The sequence below is a fragment of the Erpetoichthys calabaricus genome, chromosome 11 (genome assembly GCF_900747795.2).
Source record: "Erpetoichthys calabaricus chromosome 11, fErpCal1.3, whole genome shotgun sequence".
NCBI lineage: Eukaryota > Metazoa > Chordata > Cladistia > Polypteriformes > Polypteridae > Erpetoichthys > Erpetoichthys calabaricus.
Window position 1 is genome coordinate 21765384 of NC_041404.2, and position 20413 is coordinate 21785796.

A 20413-nucleotide genomic window follows, 5' to 3' on the forward strand; every position below is an offset into this window, starting at 1 on the left:
AAAGTTTGTGTGTGGTCATTTGACTGCATGGCTACATCTGATTGGTGAAACAATCATGCAATAGATCCACTGGTGACTTCTCTCTGGTAAAAATATAGCGTATATAATGGAAAAAAAGTAACGACTCGAGTATTGCTCAATGTAGCGGAGTAAGAGTAGCGTTTCTTCTTCAAAAATGTACTCAAGTAAAAGTAAAAAGTATGGTGCAGTAAAACTACTCTTAGAAGTATAATTTTTTTTAAAAAGTTACTCAAGTAAATGTAATGGAGTACATGTAACTCGTTACTACCCACCTCTGCTTGCGGGACGTTAAAGTGTCTCCGAGAAAATCATGTCTCGACCCAAGATTTTTTAAATTATAATATAGATATATTTTAATTATGAAACATCAATATTATATGTATTTGGAATTTGCAGGGTAGAATGTGAATATTAATTAAAAATAAATTTTGTCTTCAGGCTTTTAAGCAAACAAATGGAAAAATGTAAGTAGGTTATCTAAAGGTGCAAGATAATTGGGGAACTTGATTTGGATCAAAAAGATTGTAGCCCCAGAAGAACAATAAAAGTTGTATTTGGTAAACAGAAAGATGTAAATCCAGAAAATACTTTGTAAAGATGCCCAATAAGTCAATCATCATAAAAGGTATAAATATATATTTGTATTGGATCTAACACCAAAGGTTATTTCTGATATCCTAGACCAATCAAATGACACATTAAGTATTCTGGCACAGAAGCAGACACACCTGGACTTGGCATTCATACAGGATCCATGAGGCTATAATGCTAATCAGTATTCTGCATGGGTCTGAAGTCTGTTTATTTGAGATTTTATTTTTAATTCTGGTCATTTTAGAATTGTCTTGGTACAGAATTCCCGCCAGAGTACCACATTTGAACTTGTATCAAAGTGAAAAGGATGATTGTATTTCCCTGCAATTTCAAAAATTTAAATTTATTTTGAAAATCAACAACACATAGCTGCCTTATATCTACATTTTTATTAGTACGCTTAAGAAGTTCGGTGTAAAGATTTAGTCAGATAATTGTTTAAAAAGATAATATTTACAGTTAATTGCTCTTTGTGGTTTGATGGTTACTACAGAAACTGAAAAGTGATGTCAAAAGGTGTTCTCCCTAGACTTGTGTTAGATATTTAATTTATCCACAGTAGAATTGCAGCTAGTGTCATCTTGCAGTCAGATCTGTTTTAATTGTTGTAAGATGCTACTTCTTCCTGGATGCACTGTCTTTCGTTCTAGTTTTTCATACTGTTACTGCTCCCATGTATTTACTCAACCACAATGTGTTACCTTGCTTTGAACACCCAGGATTCTATGATAATGGTTAGTATATTATAGTGAAACTTTGCATACGTGAATCAGGAAATATTTCTGTTTATTACTGGAAGGGTTATCTTTACTGCTGCAATTGTATATTCATGGTTCTGCAAACAGTACAGCTAAAGTAAGTTTCCTTTAAAAGCAATACATTCTGTGTTCTTGTTCTTTTACCTGCAGTGTTTAGTTTGTACAAATTTCTTATTTATACGAATAATTTTTTTTACTGTTTTTTATTTTTGATTCAGCAACTTAAGGAATAGAATTGATGAGTGGATCATTTGCCTGTCTTTGAGATAAATAGGTGCAAAGATGTCTTTTTTTGAGAATAAAATAAGTTTTAACTTTGAATGTCACATTACATTGAGAGAGTGCTCTCTTATAGGATGTAATTTGTTTATCTTAATTTTTTTTCTCGTTGTTTTGTATATTTATCTATTTTTTTTAGATCACAGATTAAAGTTTGAGATGGATCGAAGAGAACCGGAGGGATATGTCCCTTCATCTGTGCCAACTTGCATCCCTGTACAGCATCAGTATTCCTCTGGAGGTCATGCCATCCCTAGTGCAGTTACAGTTGTAGCACCTGCTCATCTCCCTGACAGTACCACTGAGAGCTGGTCTAATTACTTCTCCAATCACAGTGACTCAAAACCATTTAACAGAAACATCCCCCAGAAACGCCGCTGTAGAGACTATGATGGTAAGCCTTATATAAATAACTGAGATTTCATATTTCCATTTGCAGCATTTGGGACTTCATTGGAGCTAATAATGACTTGTAAATAACTAACCAGCAAAGAGAAATAGTGCATGCCATATAGTTAATATGTATATAATTTAGAACTAAATAGGATTTTACATTTATTTCTGCTGTATATTAGACTTGCATGTTTGCTAGTGGTCTTGTTTTGTTAATCTGCAGATCTTATAGTGCATTTTGGTTTAGGCTGAGGATGGATATTTACTTGGGTGATAAATCTCTTATTTTATATTTATGAAACAGTCCATTATATAATTGTGAACTGTGTTTAAAACGTAGTACTATTCTAAACATATGAGAGAGATGCAAATTAACTGACTGACTTTAGTTCAAAACTAATGTCCAACAACTCCATCATGCTCTCTTCTAAAATATTTTACAATATATCAGTTAATTTGGTAAAGTAGGGACATGTTTGAGTAAGGTCAAGGGAAAATATTATGTAGGAGAGTGACTGTGTATTTCACTGTCTTTTTATTTTTTGTTTACATTTGTTATGGGTGATTGATTCCCTAAATTGACTTCTGCCAATTAAGGCTCTGACCCCTTACATCCCTGTATTGGGTTACACAGTTTTAAGAATTATTTAGTTGGATTCATTCATTTACATGGCTCTTCTAGAGCATTTTTCCTCATCTGGTTTGATCACAGATACGTTCTTTTTGTAATGGCTTGCTTTTTTTTTTTTTTTTATAAATTGGTAATGTTCAGCAATTGATATTTCAATGGCAAGTGTTCTTTCTGTTGTAATTGGCATGGTTTATCCAACTTCAGGGGCAATATTATGAGTTAGTGTGATATAAATAATAGTGAATATGTTTTGGTAGGAAAGATTTCATATAATGTATAGTTAGTAAATATATGTGAATGTGCTCTATGAAAAGCTAATTAATAAAATGTTTGGTTTTGTGCATCGGTGGTTGTTAGAATAATGGTCAGATTATAAAGATGTATGTATTGAAACACTTTAGTAGCATATAGGCAGAGACATAGTACAATCAAATTTATTTTCACCTTCCTGTCTAATCAAGTACTGTCTTTTAAAATCAAGCAATATAATTAATTTTAATGATACAATTTTCTACTTCATTTATAGTACAAGGTATTTTAATATTATTAGATCAAAAAATAATTTTCATTTTGAAAATATAAAAAGAAATTAAAGTTTATTTTGGAAGATTGCTGTGGTATTTTGTATGCACATAAGAAATAAACTCAGATACATTCCCATTTGGTTGTATTCAAGTAAGTAAAATTGTTCACCCAAGGGATTTTGTTTTGTGTTTCATGTCATGAATGTTTACCATTTTTAATAAAGTTATATGCGTCCTTATTGACTTTGTTCCCTGTATTACTAATGAAATGAAAAGAGAGTGTTGTATTCTACAAACAAGACTGGTTTTAACAGTGAATCCCTATTACTTTTTTGTATAGTGTAATTGATTTTTTTTTTTTTTTAATGATGCGAATTATATGAGACTTTAGAAACTATGTATTTTATCTGTTTTAAAATGTTTGGTTTATCATAATACATGTTAAGTATAAGTTTAAAGTTACTGCATTACCTATGCTGTAAATAATCCGTATAGAGTAAAGAAGGAATAATTAAGCCAAAACTGGTTTTCATGGAGTTAGCATTGGGATGCTTTCATCTAAATATTTTTAGTGTTATAGTAAAGGTTAAATAAAGGTATTGTAATGTGCATTTCATAATATTATATGTTTGTTTTTCCAGAAAAAGGGTTTTGTGTACGGGGTGACCTGTGTCTTTACGACCATGGTAATGATCCTTTGATAGTGGATGATGTCACATTGCCAACCATGATTCCTTTCCCACCTCCACCTGGCATTCCACCTCCACGTCTTCCAGTTCCCACTATGCCAGTACCACCACCAAACCTAAGGCTACCACCACCTCCACCTCCACCTCCTCATGGGCAGCCTCTGCCTCCGCCTCCGGGGATGTTCCCAATGCCAGGTTAGTCGATTTACTTTAGATCACAACATGTTTGTTTCTGTAGCGTTGCTTCCAGCTTGATGCTTTTTTTTTTCTTTTTATTGTGGATGTTTATTGCATTTAATAATGCTGCCAGTTATTTCAAATTAACAAAAAGAATTGGAGTCCATCTTAATTTCTACTGTTTCAACTGGAGGAATTCACACTGGTCAAAATTTTGGCAGCATTATAGGAACATTATAGAAATGTAGAAAGCAAGTTCCATTTTAAACTTAAACAATTTGGACATGGTGCTTTTATGTTAAGTTGATTTTAAATTTCAAGGAGCAGAAAATGTAGAGGTGGCACGTTAAAAAACTGAAGTGTTGACAGCAGGTTAGGGGTGGTGCAAGCAAAATGTAATAGATGGTGGCATTTGTGGCATGCTCAAAAATCTATGAATGTAGAAATAGTTAAGTTTGACTGCAGAATTCTGATTATTGGAAAGACTTGTCAATCATACCTTATAACACCTTATCGAAGTGGAAAATGTATTGCGTATGTATTTGGAATGATCATTTTTCAAAGTCACTTTCACAAAAAACTGAGTGAAAGAATTTCTCAGCTTAGCTGGTTAAGGCTTTTGGTCACTTGTTTTCAGCATGGGCTTACTTCCCAAAACACATTTAGTTACTGATAACTACTGTGAAGGCTAGGAGGCGCCAGAGAGCCAGAAACACACAAAACAGTAACAGGTTCATATAAAGGGGTTTATTCCAAAAATACCTTTGGATAACAATTATACAAATTCTCTTCTCTTCTTCTTATTTCTGTCTCTCTCTCTCTCCGCACTGCTACTCCTCCAAGCGAGTGTTGCTTGTCTCCGCTCCTGTCTCCGACTCACCTGCACAATGCAGTGTGGTCTCTTTTTTTGAAGACCTGGAAGTACCCAATTTAAAGCATTTACTTATTATGAGAAAGCCAGTGAGGTTCTGCCCTCGGCAGCGCCCTCTATCATTTGCCAGGGACACCCACAGTGCCAGTCTTCCTAACTCCAACTCCCATGTAGCCCTTACGGGTGTCCAAACTGGGACTCTGTATTCGAGACAATGCCACCTTTTAAAGTGGGAGGAGAAACTTCTTCCTGTTGTCCTCTCCTGCCAGTTCTTGTAACCTTTAGGGCAATCATAAGGCATCCCGATTGTGTATTGCCCTCATTTAGTCCATCCTTCCATTATGGCATCATTGCCCATCTGTCCTCTAATGCATCTACAGTACCTAACCTTCAAACTTCTGTTTTAACTGAAAAATCTCAGAACACATTTGTCATAGCCTAGCAAGCAGCATAATAAAAAGACCAACTTTTGATCATATAGTAGCTTGTGTATGTTCCACCATTAATGCTACCACTCCTTATAAACTGTATTGCACATGCCTCCTGTTAATACTGCACCTCACTTTAAAATTGTGCAAACTTTTAATTTACTTTTTTTCACTTTTGGGGCATCGTATTATATCATATAAGGCAGGGGTGCCCACACTTCTTTGGTTTGCGAGCTACTTTTAAAATGACCAGGTCAAAATGATCTATCTACATTAAAAATGCTATAAAATATATGTTGTCGTACCTTGCATAACTGAATAACCTTTATGGCACAATAACAATTCAATACATTTATGGACACTACAGTATTAATAATCTTCATGTGGGAAAAGGCTGACTCGCACAAATAAGTAGAGCGGAATAATGCAGTCAAGGAGGTAGCACATTTCCTCATGTTTGGGTACTTTTCCTCTGTGAGTAAGTTCCAAAACTGTCCAAGAGCCCCAGACTTCAGCTGAATGTCGTCCTGTAGTGTCAAAATCTCATCCTCCACTGTAGAGGAGTTTTAGGTGAAACAGTGTTGCAATTTTTGATGCAGGTGAATCACCCTCAACATCTTCCCTAAATGGATAGCACTTAAATGTAGCGATTGGCTCAAGTAAAGTTGAGTCTTGAAACCGTCTGTCAAAGTCTGACAGACAATTTTCAATCTGCTCTGTGTAGCGTATGCTTCGGTGTGTCTGCCTTTGCTTTTGAAAATGACTGCTGTCCGATTAACTGCGATTTTAGTTCCCTCTCCTTTTTCTTTCTCAGAACGCTTTTCGGAAGGAAGTCAGTTTCATAGTTTTTGTGAACAATTCGAAAGTGCCTTTCCACATTTTCCTTCTTTGAAATAGCAATGATAGATTGACAGATCAGACAAACGCACTTCGATTGTGACATTGTGAGAAACAAAAATCCTCTTCAAATTCCACATCCAGCCCATACCCTCCCCAAACAAATTTTTTTTAAATCCCTTCTTTATTCGATATAAATTTTAAGGCTAACTAGATCACTTAGATAGCCGGAGTTTTGTAGTAGCTCCCGCGTTTGATCGTGCATGTGGGATGACCAGTGTGTTAGAAGAAAAGAGATCTCAGACTGGCTGCCCTGTATGTCAATCAAGTGGCAAATGCCATAGGGAGGATATATGATAGACTAACATTTAAAAAAAATTTTTTTTAATGCAACGCGATCTACTGGTTGATCGCGATCGACGCATTGGACACCCCTGATATAAGGCATAAAATTATCAATCTTATGAAAAGTGATTTAGGAAATCTTTGCAGGCTTTTATTGTACAGAAATGAAAATTCAATTTTAAAATGGTACAGCAGGCTGTGTTACATTTTTATATTTGTATAAATGCACATAAATAGCTTGTTTTCACAAATATTTTTAATGAATTGTGAAGACTTCTGAAAAATGCTTACAAGTAATAACTGTGGTGTACTCCCTTGCACTGTGATCTACTTCCTTGTCTTAATTTTTGTCTCAAGTATGTAAGTGTTAATGCACTACACATGCATCAGAGCATTTGCCAAAAGGGAAAAAAGTTACCATGACAACTGTAATGGCCTTAATAATCTTATTTGTGCATGAAACTGTGGCGAATATGTATATATTTAAAGTTTTATGTGTTAGATTTTCTTGGAAATCCACTTAAACTAGAATAATAAACTAAATGGCAAAAATAAGTAATGAAGAATGCATTTCTTATATTGTATCCCCCACTTTTCTCTGAGTAAAAATACAGGAGGGAGAGAATGAATTACAGCAGAAGCTCTTAAAAATTTAAAGAGGATCTACTTATTCCCTTACATATCTTTCCATATTGTGCTGCTATTGTCAAAACTGAGATTAAAATCCTAAAATACAATTTAAAATTAATATACTACGTTTTACAAAATGGATGGGCACATAGAGATTTACAGTACTCATTGGCAATTTAATAGATATTTATTTACATCATTGTGCATCTCTTACTTTGTATATATTCTTAGAATTGTTAGAATTTAGAAGAACCAAGTGGATAGGACTGGCTAGCTTTGTTAGGTTGAATGGCCTGTTCTCGTCTAGACTGTTGTAATGTTCTAATGCTCTGGCAAGTTTTGTGCACAGAGATTTAAAAACCTGATGGGAAGTATACGAGAAGAATGTTCATATCTCACAGTATATTAAAAGCTGCAATCCTATGCTACATAACTTCAAACCTAACCTCAAGAAGATGAAATAGAATACAAACTTTTTAACTGTTTTGTAAGAGCATCCTGCAGCTTTCCAATCTCAGTACCTAATGCACATGTCTTCTTTCTGAATGTTAATTTTGGCATGTATCACCTCTTGTACCTAATGATTCAGAGAAAGCATTATGCTTGAGATAAAAAGAATTCTTTGATAATGGGAGAAACTTAAACTTGTGTATGAGGAAAGCACAAGCCCTGCGAATTTGACACATTTGTAGGGCGTTGTTATTGCATTTTAAAATATGAAAGAATATAAATGAGTTCAAAATTAACTTTGAGGGAGGTTTCTGGATCTTAGTTTCAGAGAAACTTAATCTGTTTAAAAGTTAGAACTGAAATGAAAGTGATTCCTTGCAGTATGTAATAAATTGGCCTTATCACTGGAGATGGGCAGTCTAGGTTTAAAAAATACAGAATTTTTTTAATGGCATATGTTTTGGGCACAAATGCTTCAGTCATTATTATTATGAAGACAGAAGCATAATTCACATAGCAACAAAATTAAAGGGGCATATTCAGTTTTTACATTTTATTTACTGTTTGTTGCACTAAAGCATTTGGGACATGTACCTGATTTACTGTATAGCCTATTAAGTAGCTTCCTGAAATGTATAAATTCTACCAATTTCCCCAGACAATGTGGCTTCAGAGAAGAACTAAAGCAGGTAAAAATCATTGCTATTCGGTCATTTCTATTAACTGGGACACAGAGAGTCTTGTACAGTATTCAATTAAACCTGTGTAATTTAGGTATTTTATTAACTGTTTCATATGACTCTAAGCAGTAGCTTGTGAATATTAAACATTGTGCTTTTTAGCTTCACCAAGCAGTGATTTTTATTTTATTTATTTTTATTTGAAAGACACTGTGTGGTGAAAATGAAGTTGATCACAGGTTGAAGATGCTTTTGATTTTTTTTTTTTTTTTTGGGATACTCAAAGTGCTTTGGTGAGGTTGAACTTCTGATCTGCATAGTTGCTTTTGAATTTATTTTCAACAAATCATATATCTCTCTCTTTGGTTTTTGCAGTTTGCATGTCTCATTGCAACAGCTGGAAAAAATGCCTTTTTTGGTAGTTTTTATGTCTTGAATGAAAAATGCAGACCCCATACCAACAAAGAATCCAAAATTAAGTTCTATTTAGTACCACTCATTAATTTCATAACATACCTTATGTTAAAATTGGTTTTTGTTAATGTGAGCATTTCTAGCATTTAGAGTAATATTTTGACGTAATACTTGACTTGCTAGTTAATTTAGTTTTAATATCATAAATATCTATCTGTCCTACTTTTTTTTTTCTCTCCCATATAAAACAACTTTTTTTCCCAGTGGACTGATTATATTTGGCACACTTGCAGTATTTCTCTAGGACATTTGTTGGAAAAGTTTTGTTTTCATTGAGCTACCTCAAGTAGAAAGCACTATATTTTTCATGTATTTAAAAACATCCCTTTTAAAATGCTTTTTCTCATTTTGAAAACATCTTAAAACAAAAAAATGTTCAGCTTCAGTTAATAATTAATATAATTGTTCAAATTTACTTTAAGAGAGGTAATTTCAACTTGTCCATTTTCCTCTCTCACACATGTACAATATCTGCTTCTGACAGTAACAACTCTTTGTAAGGTACATTAAAAAAAAAAAAAGGTTTTAAGAACTATGCAGTACAACTAGTCATAGACCCTTCACAACTAACAATAGTGCATCAATCTGTGCAGAATTTTTACTTCACTTCAGTTTGAATCTGGTGCTTGTGAAAACTATTTCAGCCACTACAAACATATTTGATCCTTGTTTTTAACTACATGATTTTGTAAAATGCTGTTAAAAATGTATTTTATTTCAGAATACACAATAAGCTTTTGTGCCTTTTATCATGTTTTTTAGATAACTATGATCCAGAAGCGTATAACCCTGAAGCTCCAGGGATTACAGCTACCAGCAGACCACCTTATCGACAGTTTATTCCCAGAATACAGACCCAGCGATCCAATCTCATTGGACTGACATCTAGTGATATGGATACACCAGGTTCAAGAGGTGCCTTTGATTTTTTATTTTCCTATGTAATTGTTACAATTTATTTTAGTTGTTTTAAGTATTTAAGTGTATCAGTCAATACTCTCAAAATGCTCTCTGTTAATTGTTTTGGACAGATGACATTCTCGGACCTCATTTCAAGATTGGGGGGTTTGAGCCTGTCATGGCAAATTGGGTGTAAGGTGGGAGAACCTGCCTTGATTAGGGCAGAAGTCTATTTTAGAGTTTTTTCACAGGGTAAAGCTTGGAAACAAAAGTCTACATAACCAGCATATACTTGGGGATATGGAAGAAATTTGAAGGAAATAAAAACATGCAGACTCCACATGGCACATGGATGGTGACTGGACACAGGATTTTATCCCAGAATGCTGGATGTGTGAGGTGGCAGTGTTACTCATTGCTGTTCTGTCTCTCCCCTCTGGAGAGTATATTGATATTGGCTTTAGTTACTCTAGGAAATTCTGTTTCTCTGCAAATTTTCTGACATACTTAGTAAATATTCTTAAAAAAACGAACTTTTCATCGGACAGAAAATGTTCTTCAGTTTGTTTAGTTAGATTACATGCAAGTGCAAATTGCATGTCTACTTCCTAACTATTTTTGCCTTGTAAATTCTGCTATTGGTTTTTAACAGTTTTTCATAAACAATATTTTTCTTTGTTTTTAGCTGCTAATATTGTTATCCAGACTGAACCAAATGTTTCTTCTGTGATAAATAATAATTTACCAAGATACAATTCTGACCAAGACAGTAATAGGAAGCGAGCTCTGTCCAGTGGTGATGGTCCGCCTTCAAAGAAACCATGGATAGAAAAGTGAGTACAGTAGTGCTTTTTTCCCTACAGTTTTTCTTTTAAAGGAACCAATAATGCTAAATTTTAATAGGCTGCTAGTTTAAAATTTGAATACAAGCATTTAATACACCACAGGATAGTAAGTGTTTTAGACACATTGTAGCTAACCAAGTTAACTTTTCGGCCAACCACACCAACTTAGTGGATTGAATATTTTCCTCTCATTTGTAAAACATCTACACTGCTTTATGGTATTTTATTTTTATATCACATTTAGCTTTCATTATTCTTCTTGTAGCTCTGTTTGAAATTTTAGGAGGACCTCTACTTTTTGAACAGGGTTGTCATTATTTTAAATTCCTTCGACTTGGATACAGTTTGCCTAACGGGTTTTATGGGGATACAAATCTTATGCAGACAAATGAGCATCTACTCATTTTTTGCTCATTTCATCTGATGTGTCCTTAGTTTGAGGCATAATGCTAGACTGGTAAGAAGAGTAACTAACCTGTTGTAGCTGCATCTTTTCCAATTTCCTAAAATCAAGCAGCTACTGATTTGGCAAGGTAGGATCCAGCATGAGTCAAATGTGTAACAAAATTAATTTCTCAGTCCAATAAAGTTTGTTTTAAAAAGGGTTAGTGAAAATTTGAAGCAAAACATTTCATATTAAAATAGATAATAAAAAAGTTTTTACACATGCAGGGTAAAAGGCAAAAATAAAAAAAAATGTTTCTTCTACAGACTTAGTTCCTTCTAGTTAAACTTCAGTTATTTTTATACTTAAAGGTTTTATTATTTCTCTATGGCAAATGTACATATGCTTTACATAATATATTCTGTACGTTCAAAACATGCAGCACATTCAGTATGGTCAATACGATACGTTACGGGATACGATGTGGTTTGAAAACTGTTTGCCCTCCATGCCTTTCCAACTGCATGGCAGATCATAAACTGGGACTAATCTGTAGTCAGAGGAACAAGAAATAATGAGAATATTTCATTTCAAATTAATTTATGGGGATATAATAGAATCTCACATAGACTATGCTTTAATATATAGGCAAATATTTTAACATAACTAAGAAAATACATCTGTCAATTTAACATCACTTTACTAAATAACAAATGGCTCTTGCACCTTTTGCTTTGCAATTACTCATTTACTCCTTCTTAACACATTATTTCTTATTTTCAGTTTCATTAATTAGCTGTATTAATTAGTCACCAGTCTATCATTGGTGCACCCAATCCTGCTTTACCTTGATACAAGTCATAGAACTGAATGTTCAGTTATTGTTGTATCAGTACCATTTCTATTTAAACTATATAAATTTTCTTTCAAGACACTCACAATGGTAAATAATTCAATCAGAAACAGAAAAATTCTGATTAAAGCATTTATGCAAGTTATTTTCTGTTGTTGATGAAAGAAAAATGTTGCTGTTCACTTGTTGCAATTGTTTTCCAACAAAACTTAATCCAGAAGTCAGGCAGCTTGGGTCTGAGCTAATGTTCAAGAATGAATTGAAGCTTAAGTCACAACAAAAACAAGTTTTATAGTGACTATAAAGCAATAATATCCACACTTTTATTTGAACACCAGTAAACCCCCGATTCTCTAACGAATCGCAAATAAACGCATGGCAATCACTCTCTGTGTCATATAATCGTTGGAGGGATGACAGATGATGGAGGGTGGGAGTGTTGTGGGAGGCTATGGATTTAATTAAATACATATATATGCACGTATCTATAATAAAAGGCAAAGCACTCACTCACTCACTCACTCACTCACTCACTCACTCACTCACTCACTCACTCATCACTAATTCTCTAACTTCCCGTGTAGTTGGAAGGCTAAAATTTGGCAGGCTCATTCCTTACAGCTTACTTACAAAAGTAAGGCAGGTTTCATTTCGAAATTGTACGCGTAATGGTCATAACTGGAACCTCTTTTTTGTCCATATACTGTAATAGACTGCAGCTCGATGGCCTTGGGAGGCGGAGTTGCGTATCACGTCATCACGCCTCCCACGTAATCACGTGAACTGACTGTGAACGCAGTACGTAGAAAACAAGGAAGAGCCCTAAAGAGCGCTGAAGAAAACATTCATTACACAATTGAGAAGGCAGCGAAACAATAAGAAGCGAACGAGTGACGCATACAAGCATATTCATAAGTGCAGCTACTGCGGAAAGAAAGCACGGTGTAAACCGTAAGTTTAAATTAAGTTTATAGAAACGCTCCCGCTGCCGTTTGCAATACCATATTCGCGACATACATGTTTAATGAGAAGACACGAGGTATAAACGAGACTTTGGATCACTTTGTAACGGAGTTAAAATTGCTGTAGCGAGAAACTTTTAAGTGCCGGGTCTTAGCTAACATTAAATAAAGCCGTGGACATCGCAACATCACACAAGAGAGCACAGTAAGCTTTCACACCACTGTATATTTAAATATGCTTACATATAAAATCCGCGATAGAGTGAAGCCGCGAAGCGCGATATAGCGAGGGATCACTGTGTATATATATATATATATATATATATATATATATATATATATATATATATATATATATATATATATATATATATAATATTTTATATTTATATATATATATATATTTTATATTTATATATATATATATATATATATTTTATATTTATATATATATATATATTTTATATTTATATATATATATATATATATATTTTATATTTATATATATATATATATATATATATATATATATATATTTTATATTTATATATATATATATATATTTTATATTTATATATATATATATATATATATTTTATATTTATATATATATATATATATATATTTTTATATTTATATATATATATATATTTTATATTTATATATATATATATATATATATTTTATATTTAGATTTTTATATATATATATATTTATATATATATTTATATATATATTTATATATATATATATTTATATATATATATATATATATATATATATATATATATATATATATATTTATATATATATATATATATATATATATATATATATATATATATATATATATATCTATATTTATATTTATATTTATATATATATATATATATATATATATTTATATATATATATATTTATATATATATATATTTATATATATATTTATATATATATATATTTATATATATATTTATATATATATATATTTATATATATATATATATTTATATATATATATTATATATATATATATATTTATATATATATATTTATATATATATATATATTTATATATATATATTTATATATATATATATTTATATATATATATATATATATATATATATATTTATATATATATATATATTTATATATATATATTTATATATATTTATATATATATATATATATTTATATATATTTATATATATATATATATATTTATATATATATATTTATATATATATATATATATTTATATATATATATTTATATATATATATATATATATATATATATATATATATATATATATATATATATATATTATATATATATATATATACTAGCAAAATACCCACGCTTCGCAGCGGAGAAGTAGTGTGTTAAAGAGGTTATGTAAACATATATATACATATATATATATATATATATATATATACATATCTACATATACACATCTACATATACACATATATACATACATATACACATCTACATATACAAATTTACACACACACACACATATATATATATATATCTAAATCCCCGCGAAGTACTGCTTTTAAATTTTTATTAAGAAGAAAAGAAAACCTTTTTAAATTGAGGGAAAATATACCAATAACAATTTAAGGATCTGTTTTTTTGTGAAGCTGACTTCACACAGCCTCTCCGCTGTTTTATAAACGAACGCCATATAAGGTCTTCCTTTTTCGTTGCTTCGCCAACGGAAGCAGCCTTTTTATTTAATCCACGGGTTGTCTGCTGTTTTTTTGTTCGTTTATTACGATTGTTATAGTTCTGTTTGTATACCACGTTGTCAGTTCAGCACTCCGGTTGTAATATGACTAATTATACCACGTTGTCAGTTCAGCACTCCGGTTGTAATATGATCAAGCCGTGCAAGCACACTCTTGAGAATGCAACGTATAGTTGTACAGGAGAAAAGCAATCTTGCCTGAAATCAATGGCAACCTTTTGTAGGTCTATGAACTTAATTTAAACTTTAGGTTTACACGGTGCTTTCTTTCCGAAGTACCTGCACTCATGAATATGTCTGTATGCGTCAGTCGCTCAAATCCCCGCGCTTTGCACCGGCGAAGTACTGCTTTTAAATTTTTATTAAGAAGAAAAGAAAACCTTTTTATATTGAGGGAAAATATACCAATAACAATTTGTTAAGGATCTGTTTTTTTGTGAAGCTGCCTTCACTCGCTAACCATAAGCGTTACCTGGTAGGTAACCACCCATACAATCAGATTGTGAATCAGACTACGAATGCCGTGAATGTAATTACCCCGATCTACATGCTGTCAAATAAACGAACTACACGCCGTGGCGCAATTTTAGGGGCTTCGCCTCTAGCGCTGACGTCCGAGGTTCGATTCCCGTAAGGGAGTGAAATGAGCGCTTCGCACCGGCGAAGTACTGCTTTTAAATTTTTATTAAGAAGAAAAGAAAACCTTTTTATATTGAGGGAAAATATACCAATAACAATTTAAGGATCTGTTTTTTTGTGAAGCTGCCTTCACTCGAGTGATCACTTCCAGCTGACTTGCTGGCTGACCATAAGCGTTACCTGGTAGGTAACCACCCATACAATCAGATTGTGAATCAGACTACAAATACCGTGAATGTAATTACCCCGATATACATGCTGTCAAATAAACGAACCACACGCCGTGGTGCAATTTCATGGGCTTCGCCTCTAGCGCTGACGTCCGAGGTTCGATTCCCGTAAGGGAGTGAAGTGAGTGGGTGGTTACCTACCAGGTAATGCTTATGGTTGGCCAGCAAGTCAGCTAACATCAGCCACGGTGCCTTCATTTGTGAGAAGCAGATCATAGAATGGTTGAAAATAGTTTACTGTCAAATAATGCAAAGAGTACGCGACACGTGTTTCCCCCTTATTCTTGGCTCATCAGGCGTACACGCTCACTGCACTCGCTTACGGTAATCGAACCTCGGACGTCAGCGCTAGAGGGGCTTCGCAGCGGTGAAGTATTGCTTTTAAATTTTAATTAAGAAGAAAAGAAAACCTTTTTAAATTAAGTCTTAAACAGAGGTGTAAAGATATTGACAATAAGCTACGCAAACCCACCAAGACATGCAATCGTTTAAATCAAGGCGCGAGTCGAAAAACACCATCCCATAATATTAGTTAACGATTAACACATTTCTTTCTATATGTATTGTAAGCATACAATACAACTGGTAATATGTTGTGCTTATTTATCTGGTGTACCGACATTTTTGCGCGTTTAACGGCTGAAATCTAACGTGGTTTGTGCCCTTCAGAATGAAAACAGTTTGCATTCACCTTTTTAATAAAAGGCGAGCTTTTAAGCCTGAGAAATCACCCCGTAAATGCACACGTTTAATTGCACATGTGTTAATATGTATGCTTACACAGTATTAAAAGACACTCAACAATTAACGTCATTTACCTTCGTTCCCGCGTTTGACTCGTGCTGTAAATCTCTTCCTTGTTTTCAGTTCACGTGCATTAGTTGAGCTCTTTCGTTCTGGAGCCTTTTGCTTCTGGTGTTTTAGAAGCGCGTTGTAGGCACCTGTGTTCATTGTGTCTATCCATGCAGGATCGTGTGTGTATTTCCGTTAGTTCAGCTGTTTCTTTTGGAGCCGTGACTCCGTTAGCTATACGTCGTTTACTGTTATGAATTATAATGGCACTTAAGTTTAATGCGGAGCGTTTGTTTATTGTGTTTATCCATCTGCTATTGTCTTGATGTTTTCTGTGGCTTATTATTACTGTATAGGTGCTTGCGTTGTAGGTGCCAGCGTGCATATGCTGTGTAGTGTGGACGTGTGGGGTTTCCGTACTGTAATACTGGAATGCGATTGAAATATCCACTGAATATTGTCGTTTCTGTTGTTAGTTGGTTTGAGCCGTGACTCGTTTCGTTTTTGAGCCGTGACTCCTTTCGCAAGCGCGTTGTAGGCGCGCGCATGGACCTTTGCTTTGAGCCGTAACTCCTTTCACAAGCGCGTTGTAGGCGTTGTCACAGCATGGAGCTTTGGTTTGAGCCGCGCGCGTTGTCACAGCATGGACCTTTGGGGATTCCGTACATCTGGTGAGCCCTGTGCCCCGCGGTTTGAGACGTGAATCCTTTCGTTTTTGAGCCGTGACTCCTTTCGCAAGCGCGTTGTCACAGCATGGACCTTTGGGGATTTGGGATTCCGTACATCCGGTGAGCCATGCGATTGAAATATGCGCTGAATATTGTCGTTTCTGTTGTTGGTGAGCCCTGCGTCCCGTGGTTTGAGACGTGAATACTTTCGTTTTTGAGCCGTGACTCCTTTTGCAAGCGCATTGTCACAGCATGGACCTTTGGTTTGAGCGTTATCACAGCATGGATCTTTGGGGATTCAGGGATTCCGTACGTGAATCCTTTAGTTTTTGAGCCGTGACTCCTTTCGCAAGCGCGTTGTAGGTGCGCGCGTTGTCACAGCATGGACCTTTGGTTTAAGCGTTGTCACAGCATCACAGCATGGACCTTTGGGGATTTGGGGATTCCGTACATCCGGTGAGCCCTGCGCCCATCCGGTTTATAACCTTTGGTTAGTAATATGGATATGCCATCATCTTTGTCTAAGTTTTAAAGATATTTTATACAGCCCTTGAATGACCCTTGAAGGCATGTATTCTGGTGAAAGTCCCATAGGACCTCACTTTTAATTCATACACTTCCTAATGCAGTGGCAGATATATCTTTAGTGCCAGGGATGAGACTTAGTAGGTTCTGTGCCTAAGTGAGTGTAAGTAGGATGAAACCTTTAGAATGTGTGCAGGAGTAGGATTGAAAAAAATCCCTGCATAGACTTTACTTGGGTGTCAGAGGCTATTGTGGACAAAATGTGACCAAAGCTCTGCAAACTAAAGTTGAAAACTTTAATAATTGATTAATGACAAGAACATTAATGGGCATGACATCATAAATTTACAGGGTAAAAATGGCACCGCTTTAAGGGAGAAACATCTACTTACCATTAGGGGTGGGCGGTATGACCGAAATTCTATATCACGGTACTTTTCTAAATTATCCTGGTTTCACGGTATTCAACTGTATTTTTTTCCCATGCATGAGTGGATGTTAACCACATTTTCCACTGCAGTTACTGGCTAAGAATAACCTATACCACTGTCAAGTACATTGTACAAAAAAAACATTTTAATGTGCGCACAAGTATTAATACAGGTTTGCATGGCCCCATAAAGTGATAGTTTTCAAGGGGGTGGCACTAATGAAGAGAAGGAATCACATTGCATGGCAGATGCAGTCAAAATATAAAACCTTTTTATTGAACAAATTTTGCAAAAACTTAAACTATAATTTTGACAACATATTTTCAACCATCCAAAGAGGCATTTAGACTTAGCAAAATATCCAGAAGTGCTTGTCAAAAGTTGTATTGCACTGAACATGTCTTAGAAAAGGAATAAATAGTAAATATTTTTTGTAAAACAACTACACTTTCTGTTAATGTTAACCATCTCTGTCCACTGACACGTTAAAGTGACTTTTTAAACAACTTTACCATCATTAAACTGCATAATATTTAAACTAATAAATAATAACAATAAAATAAATAATAGTATTATTACTGATAGTTGCACTATTACTTCAAGGCTTCAAGCCCAGGTGCATTACACAGTATTCACCAAATTAAAATAAAATAAGTGCAATCTTGGTGATGACATCTTTACCAACTGAACCATCATTTAGGCAAACTGCATTAATATGGACCTTGCTTCAAGCTAAGCTATATGCATAAATAATAAAACTAAAACTTGCATTTATAATGCTATTTGTGGTATGGCGCTACAGAATCGTATTAGGGCCACAGTGAAGAAAAAAATACGGACACGGGGAAGAAAAAAATCAAACTATATGTCGAGAATAAAGTCGATATTTCCACTTTATTCTCGCCGTTTATGTCGAGATTAAAGTCGACATTTCCACTTTATTCTCACAGTTTACTTTAGTTTACGACATTCTATTTTAATTATAAACTTCATCCTAAAATCATTGTTTAATTTACTAGATTTTCTCAAACCCCGTCATAAGTTAATGTAGCACATTAAATGCTTTGTGTTGTGTTCCCCGACCCAGTTGTTAATCACTACACTTCTTAAACTTCCTTCTCCCGCACTAAGAGGAGATAGCGATCACCGCACAGAATCCATTCACTTCATGATATTCCTGCTTTCTGAAAATTTAGAATGCTAAGATAAATACTTGATATCATTTTCATGATGAAATGCATTAAAGCAGGTATTAAACATGCACGGTAGTGAGGCGGTAGTGCTGCTCCCTCGCAGTAAGGGGTCCCCAGGTGTATGTTCAGTGTAGAGAACTTTATGGCAGGTGTGACGAGGCTCCAAACAACTGGATGTATGAATGGCTATCGCACAGGTTTAACTTAAATATTGTGTAAATGTTGGGTTTGTGATCTGGTGGTCGGAAACACTAACACAGAATTCAATGGATGTTCTTCTGAGCAGGCTTTCTTTATTCCACGCGTGCTGTCTCTATCTGACGTACCAAAACCCCAATTCCTATCTTTCATTTTTCTTTCTCCACATAACCAATCACCACACGATAAACGTCTTTGTGAAATTAAAACTAGTTATAAACTTAGCCCACGGAGTGTTCAGAACTTTAAAAATATCTTCATTATACATGTTTAATTATGCCATCTATTCAGGGTGGCACCCATCCCTGAACGAGTCGCCAGCACATCGCAGGGTGAATACGAGCAAAAAATACATTAGCAGGGTCAATATAGCATAACAACACCCCACATTCTGTGTGACTTTGAAAGGAAACTGAAGTAAACCCACCAGAAAAACATGCAAATGCAAGGCAGGATACACCCGAGACACCCTTGCTGCAAGGCAGCAGTGCAACCTCCACGCCGCGGTGCCCCCACATGATTAATACATGCTTTAATGCATTTCACCATGAAAATTATATCAAGTATTTATCTTAGCATTCTAAATGTTCAGAGAGCAGGAATATCATGAAGTGAATGTATTCTGTGCGGCGATCGCTGCCGGGGCCTCCTCTTAGTGCAAGAGGAAGTCAGTTTAAGAAGCTCGGGGAACACTTAAAGCATTTAATGTGCTATATAACTTATGACGGGGTTTGAGAAAATCCAGTAAATTAAATATTCATTTTACGATTAAGTTTGGTTTACAATGTTCTACTTTAATGACAAAGTACGAGAATAAAGTCAACATGTCGACTTTAATCTTGACATAAATGGCGAGAATAAAGCAGAAATGTTGAGAATAAAATCAACATGTCGACTTTATTCTTGTCATAAGCGTCGAGATTAAAGTCAACATGTCGTCACACTATTACACAGTACCCAGGTACATTACACTGTATTGAAAACAAATAAAACAAGTACAACTTGGCTTGCAGTATTATCCAGTAGTATAGAAACAGTATTTACACATCTGACCTTTGAAAACTAAAGTATCTCCAGGCGACGGACGTGACTCCTTTTTTTCGGCAAAAGTTCTTCCGTTCATCATGTTCAACTTTACTTTTAGTTCAGTTTCGGAATGCTCTCTGTCCATTTTCACCGCGCGGCCTACCTATGCTACCGCCCACTATTTGTTGGTGTAGCAGTGAAAAAGAGCCCTAGTGCAACAAAT

The 20413-nt window shown here is 34.3% G+C and overlaps 1 protein-coding gene across 3 annotated transcripts in view; it reads left to right on the forward strand.

The window, feature by feature from the left end:
- Window positions 1-20413, forward strand: part of rbm27 (RNA binding motif protein 27) — a 124978-nt gene that overhangs the window by 56958 nt on the left and 47607 nt on the right. For all 3 annotated transcript variants that reach the window (XM_051933462.1, XM_051933464.1, XM_051933465.1), the window contains exons 6-9: window positions 1792-2046; window positions 3842-4084; window positions 9544-9696; window positions 10367-10514. In XM_051933462.1, the coding sequence (XP_051789422.1) occupies window positions 1792-2046; window positions 3842-4084; window positions 9544-9696; window positions 10367-10514 (799 nt within the window). The remainder of the gene's footprint in view (window positions 1-1791; window positions 2047-3841; window positions 4085-9543; window positions 9697-10366; window positions 10515-20413) is intronic.